At 43.8% G+C, this 21201-nt stretch overlaps 1 protein-coding gene across 4 annotated transcripts in view; it reads right to left on the bottom strand.

The window, feature by feature from the left end:
- Nucleotides 1–21201, bottom strand: part of LOC111848021 (leucine-rich repeat-containing protein 49) — a 51385-nt gene extending 30184 nt beyond the window's left edge. The window contains exons 1-12 of one of the 4 annotated variants that reach the window (XM_072718346.1): nt 20974–21201; nt 20818–20882; nt 20338–20409; nt 20054–20129; nt 19735–19968; nt 19489–19591; nt 18377–18580; nt 16728–16794; nt 13408–13551; nt 6836–6897; nt 5387–5534; nt 948–1031 (exon numbers count right to left, since the gene is read on the bottom strand). In XM_072718346.1, coding sequence (XP_072574447.1) covers nt 948–1031; nt 5387–5534; nt 6836–6897; nt 13408–13551; nt 16728–16794; nt 18377–18580; nt 19489–19591; nt 19735–19968; nt 20054–20129; nt 20338–20409; nt 20818–20871 — 1248 coding nt within the window. In that variant the 5' untranslated portion in view covers nt 20872–20882; nt 20974–21201. Of the gene's footprint in view, nt 1–947; nt 1032–5386; nt 5535–6835; nt 6898–13407; nt 13552–16727; nt 16795–18376; nt 18581–19488; nt 19592–19734; nt 19969–20053; nt 20130–20337; nt 20410–20817 lie in introns of all 4 variants that reach the window. The other 3 variants (XM_072718348.1, XM_072718345.1, XM_072718347.1) reach the window with 3 other exon arrangements.

Genomic DNA, 21201 nt, shown 5'->3' with positions numbered 1-21201 from the left:
CTGAAAATGACTTGGACTCTTTTGCAACTTTCCACTCCTTTCCTGTCTCCCGAGGAACTTGGATGTCATACTTCACGATGAAATGATGGCCAAGAAGACGGGAGCACTGAGATATTTCTCACTATTTAGCAAAGTGATTGACTTTTAGGCGCTTTCCGGAAAGGCACGGTCCCTCGTGCGAATGGAACCAGCAAACTCCAGCAGCCTTGAACTGCCACGCTACCAAGCTGCTGGCACGCGTTTCTCATCTAAATAGAGAAAGAAGACAAAAATCTTCTCATAAACATCTTAATTCATTATGCCACTGCACGTTCATGCCTGCAGAACAGATAAATATGTATGGGCAGTTCATTAGCTCCACGGGCCTTTGTAGTAGTACTCTCTGGGAGAAACAAAGCCTCCTTCAGACTTTCACCTCCCTTGACTTGCTACAAGTTTATCTCGGTCTCATCGGGGCATCTGACTCATGCATCATTCTTCCTTTCTGCTCTTTGCTGCAGAAAGCTTTGCATGGCACAGGGCAGGCTTTCTAATTCAGAAATCTCCTTATGCACTCTGATCGCTCACCTCCTGCTTTCCTGAGGCTGTCTTGACTGTGGCTGATCGGTAACTATAGCAGCAGCATCCTTCCTCCGCTGGACTTTTAGTTACGGCTAAATAATATTCTGTGTGTCTAACCGAAACGCTGCCCAGCAGCGAACAGTTCCCTGTCTCTCCGTCTCTTCCTTTCATCTTCACGCAATATTAAAACCTAAAATCACTGGGATGTAGTATTCACAGATAATGTGCAGAGATCTGTCTGCAAAATTACCCAACATCAAACGGCCAACAAAAAAGCAGCAGTCAGCTTAGATGTGCAACATAGTCAATTTGTTAAACAATCCCTGAAGATGAAAAGGAGCAGAGTAATACAAAGAGATGATAAGATGGACACAGACTCACGGTACCTTTTGTACAGCCAGCCTGAGACTCTCTCGCTTTCTTTCCTCATCTTTCCGGGCCAAGAAACAGGCCAAGCGCCTGTCCTCATCCTGAAACACAAGGCGGTCATCAGTACAAGCCTTCAGGGCCCCTTGCGAGAGAAACGCCTGCGGTGTGACCCTGGTATGTTACCATGGAGAGGGACACAAGTGACAGATGACTGTGTAAAGTGCCATTGGTCCATCATGTGTGAGACACGTGTGATATTCAGATTTCCACATTCATCCAAGTTCCACTTTCAATAAACAGAGGGTCCCTTAACCATTACATTATCATCTCTTTATTTTCATTCCCTGATGAAGATTTCTTAAAAATATTAAACCACTAATGAATCCATTTCATCCGATAATCCATCTTCTGACCCCTCATCCAGTGCAGGGTACCACAGAGAGCAGGCAGTGGATATGTAAGAGGTTCCCTGGAGTGCAGTTCAAATGGGGCACTCCTGCGTATCACTGGCGTTTCCGTTCGGAGTGCAGATCCCTTTTTTACACACCATTAACCGAGTGTTACTTTTTCCCTCTGCTACAACTGCGATTTTGATCCGGCAAAGTGCAACGTCACATGTCAAACCACGCTCCTTTCAGACTTAACCAGAACTTAGCTAAACTCACTTCATCTCTAATTTAGCATGACGTAAGGCTGGCTCACCATACCTCTCTGTTCCACCAATTCAAATCAACTTAACTTGCCAAGTACGTTACAATGTACTGGTACAGTATTTTTGCTATTCCACATAGAAGCATGACACACACAGTAAAAATACTCAGGCTATAACAAATGTCGACAATACAGTACATTTTCGTTCCAAGTGTGTGTAAAGTCTATAAAAATACAGACAAAATGCAGTAACCTAACAATGGCAGGGCAGTCCAAGAAGCAATCCCTAATGATGTGATAGAAGGATAAAGTGTTACTATTTTAGGCTGCTTTATCGATCAGAAAGAAGAATTTAAAAGTGACATGGTTCAGGTTTTAATGCACTTTTCAGAAATAACACTTTGGAACAGCTGGTTGCCTTGGATGGGAGGGTCAGCGAACCTCTTCCTCGCCCTGGATGTTCTCCGAGGAGGGAGCGGTGCAGATTTGGTGAACATTGTAATTTGCGTTTGGCATATACCGCACCCGATCAGACGTTGATGTACGAGGTGATGATGCTGTCACTGATGACTACACAGAATTGTACCAAAATGGGTTTGTTGTGTTCATTTATCTTCACCTGGTACATATGACATGCGCAGCTGCACTTTCTGGTGGATGCGATCCTCTCATCCTGTTCAGTGTGTTGAAGACGGGGGTCCCCAGTAATCTGAAGGGCTCAACTATCCTGCCAGAAACCTCTTTCATTTTTCTGATAATAGGCGAATGGGGGTATTTCCACATGTACATTTTCCAGAATCTCCTATTCAGTTCAAGGCCAGTCTGAGCATGCCAGTATCCCAGGAAACATTATGGACAAGATACCAGCCCTTCAGTTTCACACATGCACACCCACACACAGAGCTAGCTATTGAGCTACCAGGCCAGAAGATATCCATCATTTCTACTGTTTGATGCTATTAAACTGTAGGATGTGGTGCACCCAGGTCATTAGCATACAGAGTAGGTGATAGAGCATGCAATTTTGGGTGCACCAGTGCAAAGACTAAGGGCCAGATTTACTAACAGCCTGTGCCAACGCCAGCCATCTTTTGGAGTTAAAGTAGTACTGTAGGGATTACTAAAGATGTACAGTGAAAAGATTGCAGTGGAAAGACATTGACAGTTAATTTTGTGACTGAAAGGAGTTCCCTTTCAAAGTACAAAATTTGGGGGAGGAGAGTACTTAAATGACTCATGCAGTGGGATGTACTATAGTTTGCAGGAGACAATTCACTGCAAATTGCAGCATTATATAACGCTGAATAAAAAGCATGTCTTATTTTGCGCTGCCCTTGGTAGATTGGATTGGTCAATATTTAAAAGAACCAATTGTGTCTGTATTCATAAACTTGCACATTTTTAGTAGATCCCCCGAGAACTGATCAGTCTCATTGTCGCCTTTTCTTGATGGTGCCCCCACGCTCAATCAACCTGCTTTTAAATCTGGCCCTAAGGTCGCTGGGAAGGTGGGAGTTGCACATTCTGCCTGGTATGGACTGAAGCGCAATGATAATAAAAATGATGGAAGATCTTAAGCAGGCAGAAACACTCTACTGTTCCAAAACCTGAGTGCATATAGCTATAAAGACTGAGACTGGACTGTGCTATGTGTTAGCGTGGGAGGGGGGACCAGATCAGCTCCAGCTGCTTGCCTGCTGGTTTGTATCTTTTAGAGCCTGAAGGCCCCCCTGTAGGATAAAAGAATCGGTGCGAATTCGTTGTCAGTCGGCCAATGGATGCTTGAGAAGGGGAGGTGGAAGGTAACAAGTCTGTTGGAAAGATGAGAGGTGGGGTTTTGAAAGTCCCAGTTCCTGATGGTCCACTGGGTTTCAAATGTACCTAACAGAGCTTGTTAGGTGTAGGTAGGTCACCATTTACACAAGAGTTTTGTTTTTAATTAGTGATGGTTTGATAGCCCTTCCAGACAGTGAAGCAGTTGTTACTGGCAAACCTTTTTTCCAGGATACTCTTTATTTCTTGGATGCCCTTATCATACTGCCGGTTTGATTTCTGGTCCATTAGTACCTTTCCTGCTGACTCTTCCTGCAGATCTGGAACTTAATTATTCATAGGGGTCTCTAAGCCTCCTGCTCAATCTTGGCGGTCTGTCACCGGGGTTCCAACAGGAGTACAGGTTTCGTTGTGTAAATCAACGTGGGGGGGGGGGGGGGCTGTGTACTCATTAAACATCATCACATGCATCTCAGAGAAAAGCACGGCCCATTGTAGCTACCTCAGATAGCTCATCAGCAGTCCCAGTGGTCCACTTATGACTTGATTGCCTGACAGACGTCACATATTTTAATATCTTTGGTCTGAGTTCCCCACTGGCTGACTATGCATCGTTTAGCAGGATGTAACAATGGCCCCCAGTCTCTCCCCCTCTCCAGCCATTTCTATTTGAGGAACTCATCTTTCAGTTGATTGCGAATAATCAAGGAGCCCGGGTGGGTATGTTCCTGCCGGCTAAATTGTTCAGCCAGCAGCTGTTGTGAGGTGCGGGGGTCCTAGATGAACGATCAAAGGCGATTCTCTAGAAGAAGTCCGTCTATGTACAATGATTCCAGGTTCACACTGCAATTTTACAAAAGAATAGGCATATTGTCATGCCGGTTTTTGTTCACTGACAAAAGACCCAGCACACTTTTATCTCCTCTGATGCACTTTTATTTTGCTTCGGTGAAAAAACGGTTTTGCACCAGCAGGGAGATCTTGAGCAGTGTTTCCATGGCCAACCAATATAATTCAACCTAAAATTTCATTGGTTTTTGAGTTTTCCTTAATTCATAAAAATGACCTTAAATCTGACATTAAAATAATGACATTAAAAGAAATACAATCATGTACCTAGTGCCCAAAAATCCAGCATCAGCTCTGGATAGTTTCATTACCATAACTTATTTTTTCATGCCAAAATGAGAATTGCTAATACTGTCATCTCAAGCCAAGCTCTCGAACTCTCAGATTGGCTCAGTGTAACTTAGCCACAGACCCGCTGTCATCTCTCTAGGTACTTATTTATCTTAAACGTCAGCACAGTGCTTCATAAATGCCATGAATCTGGTAACACCTTCTAACAAAGAGGAACATCACTGAGGGAGAGTGAGGAAGCTGCCCAGGCATGAGGTATCAGGCTGAGTAGGGAAGGCAAGCAGCTGAGAGAGGATCTAGCATTTCACTTTAGTGAAGCATGGCTAAAATTACTTTGTAACGGATTCATCAGTGAAGAGCCAAATGGCCAGGATTCAAAGAGGAGATCGCACCCCACCTAGCCAGCTGCGGGCGGCTGTCACCCTGTACTGCCTGCCTGTGACACAAATTCCTTTCTGTGTAACAACAGAACGACATAAATTAGAAGCATAACCTACAACCGTATGAATTCCTCAAAGTCAGGCCTGGGTGTGTTTTTCCTCTCAGATGTCCCAATCTGCATTGCACCATAAGGCGAAGAGTTACACGTGAAAGCATTGAAATTAATAGGGAAAATTAAACCACTAAGAGACTATATTATCGTTGTTCAAGAATAAACTCGCTGCTCTTGGAATTCGAAGTATCTATTTTTTCGGTTGACAACCCAAAGATTTTCTACACAGATGCGGGCACAGGAATACAGGTCCCACGAGGGTGTCGGTGCACGGAGATGCATACGCACGAATGCGGGCGCGCACGCGCACGCATGTGAGGATGCACGGTCCTATGTGCACACGCGGCCCCAGAAGTACGACAGCATATGCAGGCACACGCGTGTATGCACACGCCTTACCGTGACGCGCTTCATGTCCAGCTGTCTCAGGTGAAGCAGGCATCTCAGTGCAGTCTGCTTGTAACAGGCCTCCTGCGTCACCGGGTTCCCGTCCAGGGCAAGCTCAGCGAGGGAGCTGGATCGGCTCAGGCAGGCCAGGTCATCAAAACTAGCCCGGGACACAAAAACAAGTTATATCCAGGGCTGCACCACTGCCCCCGATCCTCATGTTTGTGTCTGTCTTCATATTCCTTTGCTGCCACAAGCAATATCTTGCAGCAATTAAACAACAATTAATGTCTGATTATCTTTAAAACAAAAATATGCTGCAAATTCTGTCAATGATTCTAACATAGAATACTTAACAGTAAAAAAAAAAAATGTGACCTTACAAAACTAAAATCTGATTGGTAGAGAGGTCAAGTAAGGAACAGTTTAGAGTTTCAGAACCAGAGAAGGTGGGTTCAAATGAATATATCAAAAACCTTGCTGGCATGGATTCCAGAAAGGCATAATTTAAATAGCTAAAGCCAAAGGCCTAACTAGGGCTGATCCTATGAGGGTGACGGCCGCTCAGCATGATCCCGGCAGAAAAACAGGTGAATGGAAGGAGCTCCTGTGAGCTAATGGAAGGAGCTCCAGTGAGCTCCAGCTTGGGTCTGTTAGCACTGTCACTGCGAGCGCGAAACGGGCAGCTCGTTATGCCAAATTTAGCAGACCTGCTAAAATATGCGTGTTTCTGCGTGGAGAACAGGCTGTTGAACAGGGTGTCGAGCAGGGCGTTCAACAGAAAAGCGTGAGGACCGAAAAAAGAAATTTGCCTTGAGCAAGTTAAACTGACGTAGGAAGTTTTCGGGGTTTTGACAGGCATCCATGAGGACATGAGCTCCAACACTGAAATCCAGGGAGGTAATTAATTCACATTAAGTCGCTAAGACAAGAACCTGATTCCGGATATACAAAACACACTCTCCATATTCAGCGCGAGAGTCTGAGTTTAGGCTGATTATGCAAATGAAGTAACAACGTGCGACATAGCTGATGTGTTAATGTGACATTAACCTTCGGGCTAATAGTCAAGCATGTCTGTTCTTTCTGAAACAAAGGAAGCTGAAACAATAATCATAGACCGGAGACCCTGCATAGTATAAATGCACAGATTGTGGGAAAGGATGGTGAGATGATCATTAAAATGGCTTGAGATGAAGTAGAATTTCCCAGCTAACTAGTACATTGACATGACAGAAGTGAAGACAGGGAGTAACTTAAATAAAACATAATTCACTTCCCGTGGAAGGCAGCTCTGTGCAAAGGTGTCCAGCTTAAAACTATGCAAGATGGTACTAATGTGGAAATGATAGGTCCTGAAAATCAGGGGTTAGCAGGAGAGGAGCGCTGTTGTGCGTGTGGAAATGTGACGCCACTGACACGGAGAAGCTCACGTCCAGAAGCTCACGTCCAGAAGCTCACCTGGCGATTCGGTTGCAGCTGAGGAACAGCCGCTGCAGGGAAGGTAGGCGGTCCAACTCCGTCTATGGTGAGAAGGAGATGGTGAGAGAAGTTGCCCGGTGGAGGCTGGATGCTCCTGACCTCTAGCAAATCCCCCAGCTTCTCAGTTTCCTTCAGTTTTATCCAGCCCTGGACTTTGGGGTGCCGGCTAACGTAACCATCAGCCCACCGGGGAAAATGCTGGTAATCCAGATGGCCAGTCCAGCCCCCTGGGGATCAAGAACTGTGCTGAGCTCTGGGACTCTGGCCTGCAGCTGGGCCAGGTGGACTGAAGGTACCAGCGCACACAGAAAGACACTAAGTGTCGGTTTCATTTGCAGAGCAGGAGATAACATGATCACTTGTCAGGCGGGAGAATCAGCGTGCTTCATTACTGGGCCCTTTGCTGGAAGGCAGGAGGATGCTGACGAATGCCATGGGAGCCCACATGGGAGATGGGCGGGGCTGTGGGCCACATGGGAGATGGGCGGGGCTGTGGGCCACATGGGAGATGGGTGGGGCTGTGGGCCACATGGGAGATGGGTGGGGTTGTGGGCCACATGGGAAGACGGTGGCATGTGGATGTGGTGTGTGGGCTAACTCTCCATTATTACTGCGTACACATACGGTCCTGCTACTGTTCCCTCTCAGCATGCAGGAAGCATCCGGCATAGACCCAACTGGGCCTACAGCCATGCCTCCAGTGGCTCCCCTTTCAGTCCGTTCCCCAGGGGAACAATAGCTCAGAACTTTGAGATTGTGTGGCGATTCACTGGGCAGCCTCTGCGCCAGCTTCCGGACTCCTGCCGGTTGCCCTGGTTACGTAAATCTCTGTTTCGCATGGCTGTTGTCACTAAATTAGGAAAAGGGCAACACTTATATGTTTAGCCCGCTTAGGTTAACAGTTCACCAAATGACAAGTACAAAAGGACATGCTCAACAAATAAACAAACAGGCAAACAAACAAACAAAGACATACAGCTTATTCTGACTAAAAAATAAAACAAAAAGCTGGAAACTGAAATTTAAAAAACCATCATAAAAAGAAAATCAGCAGAAATGAGTTGTTCTGCAGTCAGGACTGAATAAAGTCTTGAATTAGGCACTGACAGCAGATAAATGTATGCGGCCAAGTGCAGGTCATCAGATGATTCAGTGAGTGCTTAACACAATACTTATGCTGACAGTCGAATGGCAATAACAATGCTGTAAAGTAGCCTGTCAGAACGAGTCAAGAGTACAGTAAACATTCACATTAATCCATCTTCAATCCATTGAGTTCAATGGGTTTAAAAATGATAATCTTTACCTCTTTTCCTCTGATATAAATTGCTTCAGGATAGCTGTCGTGAACTCAAGTTTTAACTTTTGCTAAAACGCACCCCGGACACCCTATGGAGAAAATTCCAAAGGCAAATGAATGGTGTTGGAGCAAGATCACAACAAAAGCACAATAAAATGTGGCAGGCACAGGAGGTAGTGGTTACGGTCTGCTCTTTGTGGGGGGTGGAGGGGCGGGGGGGCTTCCGCACCCACGTTGGACCAGACCCAAACTTGTGCATACCTTCTCTAGCCACCTCAATTTGGAACAGTGAACTCAACAAGCCACCACCAGGGCGGGAAGCTTCAAAGGCTCATGCTGGGCACAAAATAGGCACCCCTGCTATGTCAGTCTCATAAAAATGCCACTGCACCAGTAGGCACCGTGCTCAGAACTGGAACCATGACCTGAAGGTTGTATGTTCCAATCCAGGGGCCTATGATGTAACATGTTTACTGCACCACCAATATGGCTAACTTACAATTCTTCGGTAAATTAGTGGCGTGGTCTGAACAGGTTGAGAAATTATGCTGATTCTGAGTTTAACTAGTGAAAACCTATTTATTAAATATCCTTATTTTTCCAAGATGACAACCTTAACTGTGTAACTAGAGATTAGAACTTTCTTAATGGGTCACGTTTCCACTAATACTTTAAAGGTCACACAGAATGAGAACGAGAAGCTATTAATGTATCACAGCATATAGGATGTAAAAAGAAACCCTTGTGGAGAGACAAAGTCACTGCAGACTGGTCACCCTGTCTGGTTATGAAGCAGTTCATTGCATTTTACTTGTTCTTATTATTTTTCCTAGATGGATAAAAAATGCCTTCTGAATGCAAGTTGTTTAAAGAGAGCTGGAGAATCCACTCATGTTGTGGCCTTCAAGACATATGATTAGATAGCCCAGATTTTGTCAGTTGCTTCCACATTTAAAAACTTTTTTTTAGGTCCCTGCCCCAATTAAGGAGGGTAAGAAAAGCAAATCAATCCACAGCAGCAGCAAGCAGTAATTATGCTTTTATGTGTAGGAAACTAGCCCGTGAAGATAGACACTAAATGTTCCTTCAGCTTCTCTTGATTGCCACAATGACGACAACGTCATCAGCTAACGTGCTAACATACCAAACAGTGAACAGATGAGCTGGCCTGTTAGCCCCAGAAGCAGACCCCCAACCTGCATCACCTCAGCCAAAGTCTCACGCTGGCGTTTGGGTGTGCCTCCTGGTCAGGCCGGTTCGGCTCACGGCTGTGAGGGGGAGAGTCACTCACCTCGTTCCTGACTTCAGTCACACACCAGGCGCTTGTCAGCACCATTTAATCATTACCTACTGACAGCACAGCTCCGCCTACAAACCCCTACCCCACTACAGGCATGTTATTTAGCGCTCACTCTTATGCCGTAAACAAAATTCACATGCAATGCACAACAAAGCATTCCATCATTTCTGTCCTACACAAAATGTTCCCTCCATCTTAGCAGACCAGAGACTGTAACCTCTTTCTCTACAGCATGTCAATGTCAACATTTTTTTCCTTTAGTCACTCTTCCAAAAACCCATTTTATACCTCACAAGTACGAAAAGTAAAACATTTTAAAAGTGTATGAGGATTTCTGTCCATGCAACCCAAAAAACTGGCAGCATTACTGTGTAAGGAGAGATGAGACAGAAAGAAGCTTTGGGCTGAGATATTTCCTTCCATGGAATGTTATACAAAATATCGCACCCTATTTGTAGAGGTGGAGGTCTTTACAGGGAATACATACAAGAGTTATACTCACCCTCATGAATGCACTTTATTACAAGGCGCTACAGCGATCATCTCCAAGATACTTAGTCAGAAATGAGCTGATGTTTGCACACAGAGAGTCATGGTGTCAACACTTCCACTCCATAAAATAATTTAAGAAAACAGTCACTCTGTCCTTCCACACACAAAACCTGAGACCAAGTCTGCCATTTCAATTTGTGTGTTCCTTTTGATTTTATCTTTAGGGAGAAGAAAAGAGCGGAAATATCAAACACCGTGAACTTAAACAAACCACAGAGAAACAGTGTAACCAAGTGAAGAAGGTGCCAGGGCTGTAGGTGGAAAACTTCACCAAGGCCAAGAACATCTGGAGAAAGAAAGTGATGCTAATTTAAGAAGACATGAGCATGTGGATAAGGAGTAGTGAAAGAGAGGAGAGACTGGATACAGGAGGCATTATAGAGAGAAGAGGGGCAAGGGCCAGCTACAGGGGGGCAGGACAGAGGAGGAGATGGCCAGCTACAGGAAGGATTACAAGGGAGGAGAAGGGCAGCTACAGGAAGCATTACAAGGGAGGAGAAGGGCAGCTACAGGAAGCATTACAAAAGAGGAGAAGGCCAGCTACAAGAAGCATTACAAAGGAGGAGACGGACAGCTATAAGAAGCATTACAAAGGAAGCCTAGGCTAGCTACAGGAAGCATTTCAAAGGAGGAGAAGGTCAGCTATGGGAAGAATTACAGAGTATATTGGATGAGAACATCTACAACATGAGAGTGGGCAGGATACAAGAGGCATTACAGTGGATGAAGGGGAAGAAGGTCAGCTACAGAAGGTATTACACAGGCACGAGGGCAGGATACAGGAGAAAAGGGTGAGCTACAGGATGCCTTTCAGAGAAGACTGGGCCAGATACAGGAAGCATTACTGAAGGGAGATGGCCAGCTACTGGATGCAATGCAGGGAACCAACTACAAAAAGCATTACAGATGTGTGGGCTGGTTGTAAAACACACTGAGAAAGAGGCTGGCAATTCAGCTGTCAACTGCATGTGAATACAGACTGTATACCTAACTGATACTGCAGACAGTGAAGCATATTGTAAGAAACATACATCACACACTACAGTACAGCAGATTCATTCAGTTACAGGAACTACAGAGGAGGCCCTTCCAACGACAATGTGGCTTACTGTTACTCTACTCCACAAATTTACTAATATTGAATCCTGATTTTATAATCAAGAGAAGCATTATACACACAATGAACTTAATTTGAGGAGACAGAAATATTTATATGCAAAAAGGTATTAAAAAGTGCATTCAACCAGCTTGCGGTAATACTTTGACAGGCATAATAGCATAATGGAGTATCAGCTTAGCCATTTCAAAACCGCTGCTAGAATTACCTCAGTATTTCCAGCAACCATACAATACACCTATGTATTTTTTGTCACGGCCACTAGCACACCTCATATAGCTAATCAATATCTTATTGACTTTAGCTAATTAAGTTAATTAAGTGAGCTAATTCTATAAATACATGGAATGGCTGGGGTGTCCTGAGGAGAGGTTTGGGATCTGAAGCAATGTTTATCTTGCTATCCAACGAGATATCAGTAACTTTTAGGAGAGCAGAGGAAAGTTTTACTAGTTTTTATTTTGTTACTCAAAATTTGCACATGTTCTAAGGTTATATTGTGTTTTTTGTTCTGTGCAAATGTGCACTCACTACGCACATGTCCTGTATTTATTTATTCATTTAACAGGGACAGTAATCATTGATCTACAGAACAAAAGACTTTAAATAAGCCAGAGTTAGCTCTATAGGCTAATTTTCATCTGTCCTGCCTGGTCAGTTCTTGAAAAGGCAACCTAATACCAGAATAAAACAGCTTACCATAAATGCCTCATACAGTACAAACATCTTGTAGCCCATTGAGTTTCACTCAACTCGAATCCATTGCTTTAATAAGTATTAATCCTCTTCAGTCATTACTGTGTAGAAGAAGCAGCTAAAGCAGGACTTGGCATCTTTTTGGCTATATCTGTATGCACATTGCACATCTGGATTTAGGGATGTTTGCCTGTCCTTCCCTGAAGATTTACTCAAGATCAAGATCAGTGAACCACAACCTTCACATGTTTCCACAGATTTTCAGTAGGATTCATCTGTGGGCCTTAAGTGGATCAACCAGGTACCTTTAAGTAGCATGTTTGGGGTCATTGTCCTGTTGGAACGTGAATGTTTAACGCTGCCAAAGGTCAACTGCACAGTGCAGCAGGTTCCCCTCCAGAATTTGCCTTTATTTGATTCCAGATACTCCCACCCTCTGTCTTTGGCACTAAAAAGGTTCCCCATAACATTGAGGTACCACCAAACTGTTCCATGGTTTTTCCTTTGAGCCAAAGAAATTAGTTTTGGTTTCAGTAACCCACAGAATCTTTCACCACATGATTGCAGACCTTGTCATGTGTCAAGTTGCGAAATCCAGGCTCTTTTTCATGTGGTATTTTCTCAGGCATGAGTTCTAACTCCTCTGCCTTTAAGGCGACGTCTGTGCAGTTCTGCAGAGATTGCTGACCTGTGGACAGGCCTTCCCATCTTAGCACATCTTCACCGAACCCCATACACCAATGGTATCGCCGTTCACAAGTTATTGCTGGCATGTTTGTGCTTGTATCTTCTCTGCAGTGATTCAATTGGTGTGTGGAGTTCGGTACAAGGAAATAGTTCCGTCATTAAACTGTTTACTACGAAGTCTGTGGATTATCTTATAATGAAATTTGAATTTTTCCAAATGTATTTTTTTTGGCGCTTCAATCACTACACTAAGAATGCCATATTTACTCTCATTATATTCGAGAAAAGGCCGACATTTCAAAATTGGATATCTCCAAAACTAGGTGACTCCCAGCAGAACACCCTAGATGGGTAGATAGCACTAAAGGCCATCCAAAACTCATCTTTTTCATTTTTGGGGCGATCTGCAGCTTTAACGTGAGTATTGTAACAAATGGGATTTATGCATGATAAAGAAATCTCATTTTTTCCTCCATTCATTATAAATTTTAATCAAGTTTTCTTGTGGGATAATATTCCTTCCTCTTCAGGGTGAATACGTTTGCGTATGAAAATGTGTTCTATTTAAATATATCAGAATTATAATTGTTTATTTATTAGCAAGTACTTATATACAAGGAGGTTACTTTGGCTGTCATGCAAAACAAGGACAATTTAGACAGTATGATAAATAATGTACAGATAAGTAACAGCAGATTGGGTGGATGTACTGAGGGGACACAGACAAAACCATTGGCTGTTGATGAGCCCTACTGCTCAAATGCACAAAAATTTGCCAAAGTTCAAGGGGGTGAATATTTTCCAAAGCTGCTGCATTTTAGCCCCACCCATTGCCTACCTCTCTGATCAGAAACCCCCCCCCCCCCCCCAAAACCCAGCCACATCTCCCACACCCTCACCATGCTGGAGATGCAGTTCCGCCGCAAGTTGAGTTCAGTCAGGGTGTCCAGGCCCTGCAGGTTCTCCACCCTGGAGATGTAGTTCCCTGCCAAGTTTAAAACGCGCAGCTCTGACAGGTGGGAGACGTTCTCGATCAGCGTGATCTGAGAAGAAATACAAGCAAAAGAGAGCGATATATCAAACACGAGATCGGAGGTGGAAGACTGCAGGAAAGCGCCGGCACCAGGAGTCATTATGGAGAAAGAATGGAGGGAGCAGGATGAGTGCAGCCGACATGAATAAAAGGGAAAGGTCATTATTTACATCATGATGACTTGGATGGGGAATTATTGTTGTCTGGTTGCCCAGTAAAGCAGAACAGAGCAGCATCGCCTGCTGAAGGTTTCACTAAAACAGTTCCCATGCTGAACAGCAAGTAGGCTGTGTTTACAAAAACCATAAAGTGAGGGCAGTCTTGTATTTATGAAACTAGTATATTTGTGCATCAGATGAACAACCTGAGTGAGTCCATTACTCCCCAGATAAAAGCCCACTGGTACAAAGGTTCCATTATATAAAAGATACTTTTCCAAATTTGCCGTGTAACAAATAAGATTATTGGTGAATTCACAGGACTACAAGGGGGAACGTGTTTCCAGTGACAACTGATTAAAATGTATGAGCACTCTGATTATAGATCCTGGGTTATTCATAATACAGAATGTTCTGCTTCCCCGCATCATCCCTGGAATAATCATTAAAAATGGGAAGCGACATTAGTAAAAAATGAACAAGTCCCCCTATGAGCAGGATGGAGTCTGGGCTTTCTGGAGGATAAGAATTTCAGGGCCTCTTATGAACATGATGAAGGAAGACAGGAAACCTGAGAGGATCTAAACTCAAAATCCCTCATTGGAGCTCAGCACAGTGGACAGCAGTCAGATCAAACACAGGAACCTGGGACTATAGAAGCCTCCAACAGAATTCCGGAATTTGCTTTCATGTACCTGTGCACAAAGGAAAATCAGGGGCAAACTAACCCCTCCCCTCCCCCCAACTTCCTGCCATCTAATTGTACACAAGCAAAAGTGGCGAGATGTTCTACAGTAGAAAGATAGAAACATCTGCTATCACAATGCTAGGTCACATCTGCTCTGTCCATCTTTGGCGTGAGTCCGGCCATCGGCACAAAATGACGTGTCTTTTATTTCCGCTTGGCTTTAACTGCTCAGTAACAGCAAGGCAGCCAATTAACATCAAACCCCTGTTGACAATGACCACTAAAGTCACTCAAGTTCCAAAAACAGTCTTTGAAGAGGACCCTCATTCTAAAATAAAGAGCCAATAGCACAGTAATACACACATACAGTACTGTGCAAAAGTCTTAGGCAGCCAAAGTGAGTGGTGTTTAAACAATCTTTGTGTTGGTGTAAAACTGTGCTCTTACGCCCGTCAGAGTGTGTTAGTTTAGCGATTTCAAAACCTCTGCTAAAATCACCCCAGTATTTCCAGCAACCGTACAATACACCCATGAATTATTTGACTCAACCACTAATACATCTCAAATAGCTAATCAATATTTCATTGAGTTTTTTAAACAAATTAAGCTAATTAACTTAAGTGTGCTGGTGATAAAACTTAAATACATGGAATGGCTGAGGTGCCCCTGAGGTCAGGAACTGAAGCCGTGTTCTTCAAGCCGTCCAACAAGATGTTAGTAAGAAGAAGGAAAGACGTTTTTCTAGTTCTTATTGTTACTCATAATTTGCATATGTTCTAATATTATATTGTACTTTTTGTTCTGAGTAAATGTGTACATACTACCCAGATAAATACCTTTCAACATTTCTTTAGACTGCCTAAGACTTTTGCACATTGCCATTGTATCAACGTGCTTCTGAATATTCTGAATGGTTAACAATAAGGAGACCAGCAATTCCTAAAGATCTAACAGGCATATGGCAGTGACGCATTTACCATCTTGCAGTGCAGACCACGGCTGCAGATGCTGTATGCATGCAGTTCTCATTTGTACTGATCACATCACTAAGAGTAGCAAGGGTCAGCAAGAAGCCATCAGCCAGTCTGAGAGCTGCTGGACTGTCACCAGCACTGGGCCGATTAAAGTATTAGCGAACCCCTGGCAGAGCAAACCAACAATTTTGTTCATGTCACTGAGGTACGTTGAAAGGGAGACATGAAATCGGGAAGGAGATCCTCTGAGTGTGTGGGAGGAGATCTCCGTCTGAGGTTGCCGTGGGTGATGGACATCCCATTACAAAGTGCCGGAACAGGCTTCTCAATGCATTCCTTTCTCCTAAAGAGAAGCTCCTGAGGCTGCTGTCAAACGTGACCCCTGAATGTGGGACGGCCGCCGGCAGCCAGGGACCCTCTGAGTCCCCACAAATTCCACACTCGCACAACTTCCTGTTCAGCACTCGACTGTTTCAATTACACCTCTCTCTTCTGGGGCAGGTCAGGTTGCAAAATGTTGATTGGCACAAAAAGAAGAAACAAATTTGTATGTGGGAAGAAGTGGAAAACTATACATTTACGTGTTTAGCAGATGCATTTGCCCAAGGCAACATACAAGGGAGGATGAGAGAGCAGGAACAGACAGGGCCCTTGGAGCACCTGGACATAAGGGTCACGCTCCAGAGCTCAACGGTGAAATCTCAGCCATGGGGCTTGAACTGACGACCTTCTGATCACACATATACAGATGTGCAACTCTGAATATGTGCAATTACCCTCCATTTTGTTTGTTTCTTAATTAAACCTTCCTTAGCTGAAAAGCTTGCAAACCCAGAAATCAGGCCTGTGATCAGTTGCTCTGCTGAAGAGATTCCATAGCAGTCAATGGGAATGAATAGATGTGATTTCTACCCATTGTAGACTATGGGTGGCTGGGAACTCCCGCTTGGCAAAGAAGCACTGGATAATAGGGACTGCTTGGCCAGCATTTACTGATGGAGCTGCGGTGGGCTAGCCTGCGTGGGAGGCCTCACTGGGATGGCATAGTGGGCCTCCTGTAGCTCAGGGGTGTCAGGAAGCCAGGGTTCGACCCTGGCAATGCCTGCGGAATAATCCAGCTCAAAGGGAGCCTTGTACAACATGCCGGGCACTGGGCTGGAACTAAACCACATGGAATTAAGAGCTGTAAGAACAGGAACTCAGAGGATAAAGAGGGAGTCGAAAGTATACTGCATATGCACTAACCATTATATCATTATATTTAATTTTGAAGGAGCCCTTTTACTGTGCGATGCACCATGGCAGTATGGATATTCAGGTATGATGTACGTCAAGGTGCAACAGAACCACAGCAAGCTGAACAAACCTGGTTCCCATGCAAGTCCAGAACATCCAAATTCATGAGATTATCCAAGCTGCAAATCTTCTTGATTCTGAAAAAAAAATATATATATATATCCGGTAAAGCGAACTGATTTATCAGAACCAAACTGGTAAAACAGAGACAGCGATTAGTAAAATGTCACATTTACATTCACATCCCATATAAAAGCACCTATTCACATTTAAACAGTATATTTAGATTGCAGGCCCACGTCTGTTGTCAGAAAGAAAGGCAATAAAAGACCAAAGGGCCGGCTTGTCGCACTTCCTGCAGACTGTTTACCAAGTGTCCCCCATTTGCACAGAGCAAGGCCCCCTCAGAGATACTGGTGAAGGGGCCAGACAGCAGAAAGGAGCCACATTCTCCCTGGGAGGTGCTCAGCAACCTACTGAACATGTATTAGAAGCCATGAGATCCATCCTCACGAAGCTTATCGTGTCAATCAAAGCCCCTCCTCACCGTCATCTACAATTAACACTGGTGGTGTAAAACAAGCTGAGGAATGTGTGCGGTGTGCGTGCGAGGTTCTCTCAGGCGGGGAGGGGGCCGGGAAAGGCGCCACGCCTTCATCAGGCAGGCAGGTGGGGGGTGGGGGTTTCATTCCTGCTACAGTTCCAGTCAAAACCCAAACCCACGGTATGCGCCTCATGAAAGACATCAGTAACTGCTTGGGGTAACTGCACTGAAACTAAAATTCCACATTTAATAGATCTGGAAAAAGGCCAAAGTGAGTTGAGGACATTCCTCATGGAATCCACCTCCATGATTAGCGACTGCTAATCTTTTGTGTTCTGACTCTCAGACTTAAAGCCAGATCGGATTTCCAAGGAGGCTTATATATGTATAAGTAACAAAAGCAAAATATTTTTACACATCTTGTTAGGTGTCACTACATTCCGGAAATATATATTAAGCTGGTAAAAATTCCACAATCTTGCTTAAAATCAACAGCCCAAAGGTGACCATCCTTGGATATGTGTAGAAGACTATTAGAGTAAACTAGGAACCCCCTAAAATAATTAGCAATATCTAAGACTTTTGACCAGGTTTCCTTGTACCCCTGTTTTGGGATTGTAGTTTACATATTATGTCAATATATAACCAGTACAGACTGCCTTCGACTTACAACCGGGTTCCATTCCGACAGACAGGTTGTACGATGAAAAGGACGCATGTTGGAATAGGATAATCGCACTGACTTTTTGGTGTGAGAATAAGACTGGGAGGTGCATGTGAGGTTGGGATGGTCACACGGCAACACAGTACAGTTCTTCCCCATAGCAACAACCGTAGAGCCTGCGGCACGCACTACGTAACATTGCAGTGTCAGACATACAGCCGGCCAACATTTATTTTAATATATATTTACTTTATACAGACAGACGGACAGATAGATGAATGATTTGGTCATATGTGCGATTCATTGTTAGTCACAGGTTAGGGGAGAGTTTGCATGTGACTGACCTGCATCCCCCATAATCGCCAGTTACATGCACAACTTCCCAGCAGGCAGTGCAATTAGCTTTTAATAGCCGTCCAGCTAAATTATACATATGCCATCATAAAGCGATTAATTAGTTATGGGGTAGATATTACGAGGACTAGGCGAACCCCTTTCCCCCCCTTCACACCTGTTATTGCCCAGCAGGAGCACCCGCAGAGAGCTGAGGGCAGAGATGCCGGACATTTCGGCCACACGGTTGTCATACATGTCCAAGATCACGAGGCACCGCAGGTGCGACAGGTTCCGGATCTGGGAGATGAGGTTGTGCTGGAGGTTGAGGAGACGCAGCCTCTCCCCACCTTCCACTAGGGGGCACCTCTCCAGGCCACGCCTATTTCAGAAAAACACACGTTTAGAACTTCAGCCTCAGCCCTTTGTGGTCACAGTGGAGAGTGACGCGTGTTACCGAGTTGAAGATGAATGGCATGTAACTGTACATTTTTAGGAATCATAATTGCTCATTAAAGCCAGTAATCTCATTCTTTATTGTTTAAAGCTGTTCTACACTTTAAGTGGAAACATGAACCTTCAGAAGCTTTAGCGTATAAACAGCAGTTCCAACTTCCAGAAAACATGGCTACTTTTAAAAACAGTTTTACTGCTGCCTGCAGGCAAAATACAGACATTGCACTGAATTCCTAGATGTAAAGTGGACATTCACCCATACAAACGTCAAAACTGAATTTAATATATGCCTAAATAAAGACACTCGCCAAAACTTTCATATACTGTAGATCAGTGGTTCCCAACCTTTTTTAACTCACGGCCCACACAGCCAAACACATACGTTTCCGCGGCCCACTGCAAAAGAATTTAAACGATCCCGCTTTTTGTGTCGGGTTAGCTAAGTACTCGGAAGCAAGGCTGTTAATTGTCTTTATTGAATAAACTGGTAATTTATTTAATTATATATCAAATTATGATTTATTTGATTTTGACTAGACATTTTTTATTATATTAACAATATTACAATTTCTATTAATAATAATTGGCGGCCCCCTTGCAATACCGTCGCGGCCCACTAGGGGGCCGCGGCCCACAGGTTGAAAACCACTGCTGTAGATTAACTATAAACTATGAATGTTTATCTCATAAGGCACAATCTTTTATAGGACTTTAATATTCATTCTCTTTTCTTAACAGTATTGCGGGTTTTTTGGCACAGAGAAAAGCTCCGTAAATCATCCAAACTGTGCAGATTAACATCAATAAGCAAAGGAGCGTCGGACCTTCATTTACCTGTCCAGGTCCAGGCGCTCTGGGTAGTGGGAACAGTCATCCTGGGAACAGAGGGTCTTGGGGAAACTGGGAACTGAGGTCTCCAGTAAAGGTGCCATATCACCTGATACAGGAGCAGCACAGACATTTAAGTCTCCAGGGGTTTATGGATCATTCTCTCAACTTAAATGTCTTTTTCAGACTACAGTTGTATCGCAGTGCTTTCTCTCATAATGCTTCATAGCCAGAAGAGTGATGTCAGCGTACCTGTGGGGTGGGAGAGAAGGGTTTTGTTCGGGGTATAAACGGACCCCACGCTGTGTGCTCCATGGGCTGGCCTGGCTCTGTATGCTGGGGGGCCTGCGTCCGCTGCCAGCCTCGGGTAACTGCGGGGGGTAACAGCAGGAGGGGGCAAAAAAGCTCGCTCCAAGCCCACAAACTCAAATGCCAGCGCAGGTACCCGTGTGGCCCTTCTGTCACTGTGAGCAGTGCGCTTGCTTTCTGCAACGAAGCAACTAGGGATTATAAACCACAACGTGTGCCATGATTTCATTACACTTCTCAAAAGGGACTGATGAAATGGTACCTTGCCGCAGATTGGTCACCTTCAATGAGTCAATAGAGAGTTCTCGGGAAGCGTCTTTAGGGAACCGTGAGTCCAGCTAAAAGATAAATAAATACAATTCATTGCCGGATAAGAGATATTGAAACTTGCTTAGAAAGTACATTTTATTTCCTGTTGTTGGCTTTATTTAGTCAGTATTTTAAAGTAAATTCTAACAGAGACCAAATAATTATAATGCATTTTGAAATTATTCATTATTGACATAACTGCAAAAAAAAAAGTATCAATCACTGAAATATATTCACCTGTCTCTGGGCATGTCTCTCTGGTAAAAGTGAATTTAAGGCTGCCAGTTGTAATTTGTAGCTGTTTGTCTGCTGGAAAAATTGTGAAGGAAGTTGAATTAGAATAAAAGGTAAATTGTGTGTAAATGCAACTGGTGCCTGCACATGGAAACTGTAACTTAATATGTACCCCAGACCCGAATACGTGTCTTCCAAGCTTTTATTTCTGTTTATTTTCCCCATATTTAATATATGATACACGTAGATGCATGTGTGAGTTTAAGTCCGCCTAGCTATAGATGTCGTTGTTGTCTAATAAAATAGGCTATTTAATTATTTAAACTTTGGGAATTATCAGGCGTTGTGTGTTCTTTCTCCGGGAGGCTTCTGAAATATTAATTTAAATGTGATGACATGTGACTAAATGTTCACAATAAAATGCAAGATACAGATCATTATTTATTCACCGTAACTTAAAAAAACATGCATGGTAAAACTTACCGCTTGATTGAGAAATCGAGCCGCATGACTGCTCTGATGCTTATAAGGCCGCATTACAAACTTGACTTAAAAACATTAAAAGTAATACTGTCTTTTCTATGTTGTTTATTTCTTTTAAGTCAAGCAAGATGTTTAATCTTTGATATACCTACATACCCAAGGTTCAGAAATTTCTGTTACCACGGTCTTACAGTCCATCATTTATATCTTTTTAATCCTTCTCAATCCTTTTAAGCATAAATATGGTCTCAGTATTTGGGTTAAATTGCCGTAGCAACGGAGATATTTTGTTGTTGGTTACCGCGACATCCTGTGTCACCGCCAACATCTTCCGGTATGAACACGGCGCGAGTACGAATCATTATGGAATCATTAAATCAAGAA

This window comes from Paramormyrops kingsleyae, chromosome 11, assembly GCF_048594095.1.
Source record: "Paramormyrops kingsleyae isolate MSU_618 chromosome 11, PKINGS_0.4, whole genome shotgun sequence".
Lineage (NCBI taxonomy): Eukaryota > Metazoa > Chordata > Actinopteri > Osteoglossiformes > Mormyridae > Paramormyrops > Paramormyrops kingsleyae.
This window is presented reverse-complemented; position numbering and strand designations above follow the sequence as displayed.